Raw genomic sequence first — 10,798 nt, forward strand, 5'->3', positions numbered from 1 at the left:
ATCCATAAACAAATTAAACAACCATGGAGACATCACACACCCCTGCCGCAAACCTACATTCACTGAGAACCAATCACTTTCCTCTCTTCCTACACGTACACATGCCTTACATCCTCGATAAAAACTTTTCACTGCTTCTAACAACTTGCCTCCCACACCATATATTCTTAATACCTTCCACAGAGCATCTCTATCAACTCTATCATATGCCTTCTCCAGATCCATAAATGCTACATACAAATCCATTTGCTTTTCTAAGTATTTCTCACATACATTCTTCAAAGCAAACACCTGATCCACACATCCTCTACCACTTCTGAAACCGCACTGCTCTTCCCCAATCTGATGCTCTGTACATGCCTTCACCCTCTCAATCAATACCCTCCCATATAATTTACCAGGAATACTCAACAAACTTATACCTCTGTAATTTGAGCACTCACTCTTATCCCCTTTGCCTTTGTACAATGGCACTATGCACGCATTCCGCCAATCCTCAGGCACCTCACCATGAGTCATACATACATTATATATATATATATATATATATATATATATATATATATATATATATATATATATATATATATATATATATATATATATATCTTTTCTTTTCTTTTAAACTATTCGACATTTCCCGCGTTAGCGAGGTAGCGTTAAGAACGGAGGACTGGGCCTTTTTTGGAATATCCTCACCTGGCCCCCTTCTCTGTTCCTTCTTTTGGAAAATTAAAAAAAAAAACGAGAGGGGAGGATTTCCAGCCCCCCGCTCCCTCCCCTTTTAGTCGCCTTCTACGACACGCAGGGAATTCTTGGGAAGTATTCTTCATCCCCTATCCCCAGGGATAATATATATATATATATATATATATATATATATATATATATATATATATATATATATATATATATATATATATATATATATATATATATATATATATATATATATATATATATATATATGCCAAATGATACAGGATAATGAAACACGTTACGTACCTAGGTGCACATTCATATAATCATCACATCTTCAGGGGAGATAAAGGAATGAGATAGAAGACGTAAAACAGTTTGTTGACATACAAGAATGAAATATATATAAGACGCAGTTAGCAAGCAAGCGCTACCGGATTTTGGTTTTAATGTTCTCTATTTTTGGGTCTGGCATCATGTTCGCTTATAATTCATATTTTCTGGACAGGAAAGGGTTCTGTTTACAGTTCTTGCCTACGACTAAGCTTTCCATTTAGTACAGACCTGAATCAATAATAGACTTACAATCCTTATGGCAAGCATGATGCCATACATAAATGCGGCTAACCTGAACGCCAATATATATATATATATATATGTATATATATATATATATATATATATATATATATATATATATATATATATATATATATATATATATATATATATATATATATATATATTCTTTTTTTTTTGTCGCTGTCTCCCGCGTTTGCGAGGTAGCGCAAGGAAACAGACGAAAGAAATGGCCCAACCCACCCCCATACACATGTATATACATACGTCCACACACGCAAATATACATACCTACACAGCTTTCCATGGTTTACCCCAGACGCTTCACATGCCTTGATTCAATCCACTGACAGCACGTCAACCCCGTTATACCACATCGATCCAATTCACTCTATTCCTTGCCCTCCTTTCACCCTCCTGCATGTTCAGGCCCCGATCACACAAAATCTTTTTCACTCCATCTTTCCACCTCCAATTAGGTCTCCCACTTCTCCTCGTTCCCTCCACCTCCGACACATATATCCTCTTGGTCAATCTTTCCTCACTCATTCTCTCCATGTGCCCAAACCATTTCAAAACACCCTCTTATGCTCTCTCAACCACGCTCTTTTTATTTCCACACATCTCTCTTACCCTTACGTTACTTACTCGAACAAACCACCTCACACCACATATTGTCCTCAAACATCTCATTTCCAGCACATCCATCCTCCTGCGTACAACTCTATCCATAGCCCACGCCTCACAACCATACAACATTGTTGGAACCACTATTCCTTCAAACATACCCATTTTTGCTTTCCGGGATAATGTTCTCGACTTCCACACATTCTTCAAGGCTCCCAGGATTTTCGCCCCCTCCCCCACCCTATGATCCACTTCCGCTTCCATATTTCCATCCGCTGCCAGATCCACTCCCAGATATCTAAAACAATTTACTTCCTCCAGTTTTTCTCCATTCAAACTTACCTCCCAATTGACTCGACCCTCAACCCTACTGTACCTAATTACCTTGCTCTTATTCACATTTACTCAACTTTCTTCTTTCACACACTTTACCAAACTCAGTCACCAGCTTCTGCAGTTTCTCACATGAATCAGCCACCAGCGCTGTATCATCAGCGAACAACAACTGACTCACTTCCCAAGCTCTCTCATCCCCAACAGACTTCATACTTGCCCCTCTTTCCAAAACTCTTGCATTCACCTCCCTAACAACCCCATCCATAAACAAATTAAACAACCATGGAGACATCACACACCCCTGCCGCAAACCTACATTCACTGAGAATCAATCACTTTCCTTTCTTCCTACACGTTCACATGCCTTACATCCTCGATAAAAACTTTTCACTGCTTCTAACACCTTGCCTCCCACACCATATATTCTTAATACCTTCCACAGAGCATCTCTATCAACTTTATCATATGCCTTCTCCAGATCCATAAATGCTACATACAAATCCACTTGCTTTTCTAAGTATTTCTCACATACATTCTTCAAAGCAAACACCTGATCCACACATCCTCTACCACTTCTGAAACCACACTGCTCTTCCCCAGTCTGATACTCTGTACATGCCTTCACCCTCTCAATCAATACCCTCCCATATAATTTACCAGGAATACTCAACAAACTTATACCTCTGTAATTTGAGCACTCACTCTTATCCCCTTTGCCTTTGTACAATGGCACTATGCACGCATTCCGCCAATCCTCAGGCACCTCACCATGAGTCATACATACATTAAATAGCCTTACCAACCAGTCATTAATACAGTCACCCCCTTTTTTAATAACTTCCACTGCAATACCATCCAAACCTGCTGCCTTGCCGGCTTTCATCTTCCGCAAAGCTTTTACTATATATATATATATATATATATATATATATATATATATATATATATATGGGGGAGAAATGGGATGTATTTAGGGAATCAGTGATGGATTGCGCAAAAAATGCTTGTGGCATGAGAAGAGTGGGAGGTGGGCTGTTTAGAAAGGGTAGTGAGTGGTGGGATGAAGAAGTAAGAGTATTAGTGAAAGAGAAGAGAGAGGCATTTGGACGATTTTTGCAGGGAAAAATGCAATTGAGTGGGAGAAGTATAAAAGAAAGAGACAGGAGGTCAAGAGAAAGGTGCAAGAGGTGAAAAAAAGGGCAAATGAGAGTTGGGGTGAGAGACTATCAGTAAATTTTAGGGAGAATAAAAAGATGTTCTGGAAGGAGGTAAATAGGGTGCGTAAGACAAGGGAGCAAATGGGAACTTCAGTGAAGGGCGTAAATGGGGAGGTGATAACAAGTAGTGGTGATGTGAGAAGGAGATGGAATGAGTATTTTGAAGGTTTGTTGAATGTGTCTGATGACAGAGTGGCAGATATAGGGTGTTTGGGTCGAGGTGGTGTGCAAAGTGAGAGGGTTAGGGAAAATGATTTGGTAAACAGAGAAGAGGTAGTAAAAGCTTTGCGGAAGATGAAAGCCGGCAAGGCAGCAGGTTTGGATGGTATTGCAGTGGAATTTATTAAAAAAGGGGGTGACTGTATTGTTGACTGGTTGGTAAGGTTATTTAATGTATGTATGACTCATGGTGAGGTGCCTGAGGATTGGCGGAATGCGTGCATAGTGCCATTGTACAAAGGAAAAGGGGAAAAGAGTGAGTGCTCAAATTACAGATGTATAAGTTTATTGAGTATTCCTGGTAAATTATATGGGAGGGTATTGATTGAGAGGGTGAAGGCATGTACAGAGCATCAGATTGGGGAAGAGCAGTGTGGTTTCAGAAGTGGTAGAGGATGTGTGGATCAGGTGTTTGCTTTGAAGAATGTATGTGAGAAATACTTAGAAAAGCAAATGGATTTGTATGTAGCATTTATGGATCTGGAGAAGGCATATGATAGAGTTGATAGAGATGCTCTGTGGAAGGTATTAAGAATATATGGTGTGGGAGGCAAGTTGTTAGAAGCAGTGAAAAGTTTTTATCGAGGATGTAAGGCATGTGTACGTGTAGGAAGAGAGGAAAGTGATTGGTTCTCAGTGAATGTAGGTTTGCGGCAGGGGTGTGTGATGTCTCCATGGTTGTTTAATTTGTTTATGGATGGGGTTGTTAGGGAGGTAAATGCAAGAGTCTTGGAAAGAGGGGCAAGTATGAAGTCTGTTGGGGATGAGAGAGCTTGGGAAGTGAGTCAGTTGTTGTTCGCTGATGATACAGCGCTGGTGGCGGATTCATGTGAGAAACTGCAGAAGCTGGTGACGGAGTTTGGTAAAGTGTGTGGAAGAAGAAAGTTAAGAGTAAATGTGAATAAGAGCAAGGTTATTAGGTACAGTAGGGTTGAGGGTCAAGTCAATTGGAAGGTGAGTTTGAATGGTGAAAAACTGGAGGAAGTGAAGTGTTTTAGATATCTGGGAGTGGATCTGTCAGCGGATGGAACCATGGAAGCGGAAGTAGATCATAGGGTGGGGGAGGGGGCGAAAATTTTGGGAGCCTTGAAAAATGTGTGGAAGTCGAGAACATTATCCCGGAAAGCAAAAATGGGTATGTTTGAAGGAATAGTAGTTCCAACAATGTTGTATGGTTGCGAGGCGTGGGCTATGGATAGAGTTGTGCGCAGGAGGATGGATGTGCTGGAAATGAGATGTTTGAGGACAATGTGTGGTGTGAGGTGGTTTGATCGAGTAAGTAACGTAAGGGTAAGAGAGATGTGTGGAAATAAAAAGAGCGTGGTTGAGAGAGCAGAAGAGGGTGTTTTGAAATGGTTTGGGCACATGGAGAGAATGAGTGAGGAAAGATTGACCAAGAGGATATATGTGTCGGAGGTGGAGGGAACGAGGAGAAGAGGGAGACCAAATTGGAGGTGGAAAGATGGAGTGAAAAGGATTTTGTGTGATCGGGGCCTGAACATGCAGAAGGGTGAAAGGAGGGCAAGGAATAGAGTGAATTGGAGCGATGTGGTATACAGGGGTTGACGTGCTGTCAGTGGATTGAATCAAGGCATGTGAAGCGTCCGGGGTAAACCATGGAAAGCTGTGTAGGTATGTATATTTCCGTGTGTGGACGTGTGTATGTACATGTGTATGGGGGGGGTTGGGCCATTTCTTTCGTCTGTTTCCTTGCGCTACCTCGCAAACGCGGGAGACAGCGACAAAGTATAAAAAAAAAAAAAAAAAAAAAATATATATATATATATATATATATATATATATATATATATATATATATATATATATATATATATATGTACATATTTCTATTTTCCATACATGTTCGCCATTTCCCGCATCAGCGAGGTAGCGTTAAGAACAGAGGGCAGCCTTAGAGGTAACATCCTCAGTTCGCCCCCTTCTCTGTTCCTTCTTCAGGAGAATAAAGAAATGGGATTGGAGGCTTTCCATCTCATCGTTTTCTTTCCTTGGTGTACATGGGGTGTTCAGTGCTGTAAATGGAAATGGTAAAGAGCTTGTAGATTTGTTCGCTGAAAAAGAACTGGTGATCGGGAATACCTGGTTTAAGAAGAGAGATATACATAAGTATATGTATGTCAGTAGGACAGATGGCCAGAGAGCGTTAACGGATTATATGTTCATTGATAGGCGCGCGAAAGAGAGACTTTTGGATTTCAATGTGCTGAGAGGTGCAACTAGAGGGATGTCTGATCATTATCTTGTGGAGACAAAGGTGAAGATTTGCAGAGGTTTTCAGAAAAGAAGAGAGAATGTTAGAGTGAAGAGAGTGGTTACAGTAAGTAAGCATGGGAAGGAGATTTGTGTGAGGAAGTACCATTAGAGACTGAGTACAGAATAGAAAAGGTAAGAACAAAGGACGCAAGGGGAGTGAGAAAGGAATGGAAAATATTTTGGGAAGTAGTGATGGCTAGCACAAAAGATGCTTGTGGCATGAGAAGCGTGGGAGGTGGGCCGAATAGAAAGGTAGTAAGTGGTGGAATGAAGAAGTAAGATTATTACTGAAAGAGAAGAGGAAGGCATATGGACGATTTTTGCTGGAAAATAGTGCAAATGACTGGGAGATGTAGAAAAGAAACAGGCAGGAGGTCAAAAGTAAGATGCAAGAAGTGAAAAAAGGATAAATTGGAGTTGGGGTGAAATAATATCATAAACTTTCATGGAGAATAAAACATGTTTTGGAAGGAGGTAAATAAGGTACGTAAGACAAGGGAACAAATGGGAACTTCAGTGAAGGGGGCTAATGGGGAAGTGATAAGAAGTATTGATGATGTGAGGAGATGGAGTGAGTATTTTGAAGGTTTGTTGAATGTATTTGTGGATAGAGTGGAAGATATAGGGTGTTTTGGTTGAGGTGGCGTGCAAAGTGAGAGGGTTATGGAGAATGATTTGGTGAACGGAGAAGAGGTAGTAAAAGCTTTCCGAATGATGAAAGCCAGCAACGCAGCGGGTTTGGATGGTATTGCAGTGGAATTTTTTTGAAAAGGGGGTGACTGTATTGTTGACTGGTTGGTAAGGTTATTTAATGTATTTTTGACTCATGGTAAGGTGCCTGAAGATTGGCGTAATGCTTGCATAGTGCCATTGTATAAAGGCAAAGGGGATAAAAGTGAGTGCTCAAATTACAGACATATATATTAGTTGAGTATTCCTTGGAAATTATATGGGAGGGTTTTGATTGCGAGGGTGAAGGCATGTACAGAGCATCTGATTGGGCAAGAGCAGTCTATTTTCAGAAGTGGTAGAGGATGTGTGGATCAGGTGTTTGCTTTGAAGTATGTATGTGAGAAATACTTAGAAAAGCAAATGGATTTTTATGTAGCATTTATGTATTTGGAGAAGGCATATGATAGAGTTGATAGAGATGCTCTGTGGAAGGTATTAAGAATACATGGTGTGAGAGGCAGGTTATTGGAGCAGTGAAAAGTTTTTATCGAGGATGTAAGGCATGTGTACATGTAGGATGAGAGGAAAGTGACTGGTTCTCAGTGAATGTAGGTTTGCGGCAGGGGTGGTTGATATCTCCATGGTTGTTTAATTTGTTTATTGATGGGGTTGTTAGGGAGGTGAGTGCAACTGTTTTGGAAAGAGGGGCAAGTATGCAGTCTGTTGTGGATGAGAGAGCTAGGGAAGTGAGCCAGTTGTTGTTCGCTGATGATACAGCTGTGGTGGCTCATTCGTGTGAAAAACTGCAGAAGCTGGTGACTGAGTTTGGTAAAACGTGTGTAAGAAGAAAGCTGAGAGTAAATGTGAATGAGAGAGAGGTTATTAGATGCAGTAGGGTTGAGGGACAAGTCAACTGGGAGATAAGTCTGAATGGAGAAAAACTGGAGGAAGTGAAGTGTTTTAGATATCTGGGAGTGGATTTAGCAGCGGATGGAACATATGTATACTTATGTAGGGTGAATGTGAATAAGAGAGAGGTTATTAGATACAGTAGGGTTGAGGGACAAGTCAACTGGGAGATAAGTTTGAATGGAGAAAACCTGGAGAAAGTGAAGTGTTTTAGATATCTGGGAATGGATTTGGCAGCGGATGGATCATATGTATACTTATGTATATCTTTCTTTTTAAACCAGGTGATCCCAATCACCAGTCTTTTTTCAACACATTAATCTACAAGCTCTTCACCATTTCCATTTACAACACAGAACACTTCATGTATACCAATCATTCACTCAACTGCCACATTGCTCACCTTTGCATTCAAATCACCCATCACTATAACCGGGTCTCGTGCATGAAAACTATTAACATACTCCTCAGCTGCTCCCAAAACACTTGCCTCTCATGATCTTTCCTCTGATGACCAGGTTTATATCGCCAACAATCACCCATCTCCCTCCATCCACTTTCAGCTTTACCCAAATCAATCTAGAGTTGACTTTCTTATACTCTATCAAATACTCCCACCACTCCTGTTTCAGGAGTAGTGCTACTCCTTTCCTACTCCTTTCGCCATTTCCCGCGTTAGCGAGGTAGCGTTAGGAACAGAGGACTGGGCCTTTTTTGGAATATCCTCACCTGGCCCCCTCTGTTCCTTCTTTTGGAAAATTAAAAAAAAAAAAAAAAAACGAGAGGGGAGGATTTCCAGCCCCCCGCTCCTCCCCTTTTAGTCGCCTTCTACGACACGCAGGGAATACGTGGGAAGTATTCTTAATCCCCTATCCCTATGATATATATATATATATATATATATATATATATATATATATATATATATATATATATATATATATATATATATATATATATATATATATATATATATATATATATATATATATATATATATATATATATATATATATATATATATATATATATATATATATATATATATATATATATATATATATATGTATATATATATATATATATATATATATATATATATATATATATATATATATATATATATATATATATATATATATATATATATATATATACATATATATATATATATATATATATATATATATATATATATATATATATATATATATATATATATATATATATATATATATATATATACATATATATATATATATATATATATATATATATATATATATATATATATATATATATATATATATATATATATATATATATATATATATATATTTATATACAGATCACCATATTCATATGAGAATAAATAGGCAAAGAAGTACTTATCCATTTATTAGAAGAGAATGAGCAGCTGGATTAACTTAGGATGGACACCTGTTTCCGTAATTTGATACTCTTCTTTGAGTAATACCAGTGTTTTCCATCATGATGAGTACAGTTGGTTACCAAGGGTTCAAGGATTTGAGCCTCTCTGTATATCAGTGTAAGAAGTGGCGATAATTTCAGTGGTGAATATGCCGAGGCTAACAATATATCCGACAGAAAGGACGACAAACATACCCTGAAATAAAAGCAATGTAATATATCCATCATGTAACACAGTCAAAAATATAATTACCCAATATTTTCATTACCAAGAGAACGTTTGTTTCATTCATAGATTGTCTCAAGCTACTGTAAGTAATAAGTATTTGTATTTTTTCAATTTTCCAAAAGAAGGAACAGAGAAGGGGGGGCCAGGTGAGGATATTCCCTCAAAGGCCCAGTCCTCTGTTCTTAACGCTACCTCGGTGAGGCGGGAAGTGACGAATAGTATGAAAGAAAAAAAGATATATATATATATATATATATATATATATATATATATATATATATATATATATATATATATATATATATATATATATATATATATATATATATATATATATATATATATATATATATATATATATATATTTAACTTTCTAGAAGGAGAAACAGAAGGAGTCACGCGGGGAGTGCTCATCCTTCTTCAAGGCTCAGACTGGGACGCCTAAATGTGTGTGGATATAACCAAGATGAGGGTAGTATGTTTGAGGAAAGGATCCTGGATGTTTTGGCTCTGAGTAAACGAAGCTCAAGGGTAAAGGGAAAGAGTGGTTTCGGAGTGTCTTGGGAATAAAGTCAGGGGTTAGTGTGAGGATAAGAGCAAGGGAAGGCGTAGCACTACTCTTGAAAAAGGAGTGGTGGGAGTATGTTATAGAGTGCAAGAAAATGAACTCTAGATTGATAGGGTAAAACTGAAAGTTAATGGAGAGAGATGGGTGATAATTGGCGCATATGCACCTGGGCATGAGAGGAACGATCGTGAGAGGCAAGTGTTTTTGGAGCAGCTGAGTGAGTGTGTTAGTGGTTTTGATGCACGAGACCGGGTTATAGTGATAGGTGATTTGAATGTAAAGCTGAGTAATGTGGCATTTGAGGGAATAATTGGTGTACATGGGACGTTTAGTGTTGTAAATGGAAATGGTGAAGAGCTTATAGATTTATATACTGAAAAAGGACCGGTGATTGGGAGTACCTGGTTTAAAAAAAGAGATATACATAAGTGTATGTATGTAAGTAGGAGAGATGGCCAGAGAGCGTTATTGGATTACGTTTTTATTGGTAGGCGCGCGAAAGAGAGACTTTTGGATGTTGATATGCTGAGAGGTGCGACTGCAGGGATATCTGATCATTATATTTGGTAGGCGAAGGTGAAGATTTGTAGTGGTTTTCAGAAAAGAAGAGAGAGTGTTGGGGTGAAATGAGTGGTGGGAGTGAATGAGCTTGGGAAGGAGACTTGTGTGAGGAAGTACCATGAGAGACTGAGTAGAGAATGGAAAGAGGTGAGAACAAAGGACGTAAGGGGAGTGGAGGAGGAATGGGAGGTATTTAGGGAAACAGTGATGGCTTGTGCAAAAGATGCTTGTGGCATGAGAAGCGTGGGAGGTGGGCAGATTAGAAAGGGTAGTGAGTGGTGGGATGAAGAGACAAGATTATTAGTGAAAGAGAAGTGAGAGGCATTAGGACGAGGTTTTCAGATAAGAAATGCAAATGACGGGGAGATATATATAAAAAAAAAAAAAGGCAGGAGGTCAAAGGAATGGTACAAGAGGTGAAAAAGAGGGCAAATAAGAGTTGGGCTGAGAGAGTACCATTAAATCTTAGGGAGAATA

The 10,798-nt window shown here is 38.7% G+C and overlaps 1 protein-coding gene across 1 annotated transcript in view; it reads right to left on the bottom strand.

Annotated features, from left to right (window-relative positions):
• Positions 1 to 8,915: 8,915 nt before the first annotated feature.
• The window catches only part of LOC139758583 (uncharacterized), a 29,278-nt gene continuing 27,395 nt past the window's right edge, over positions 8,916 to 10,798 (bottom strand). The window contains exon 4 of the mRNA XM_071680102.1: positions 8,916 to 9,159. Coding sequence (XP_071536203.1) covers positions 9,052 to 9,159 — 108 coding nt within the window. The 3' untranslated portion in view covers positions 8,916 to 9,051. The remainder of the gene's footprint in view (positions 9,160 to 10,798) is intronic.

Source organism: Panulirus ornatus, chromosome 30 (genome assembly GCF_036320965.1).
Source record: "Panulirus ornatus isolate Po-2019 chromosome 30, ASM3632096v1, whole genome shotgun sequence".
NCBI classification, from domain to species: domain Eukaryota; kingdom Metazoa; phylum Arthropoda; class Malacostraca; order Decapoda; family Palinuridae; genus Panulirus; species Panulirus ornatus.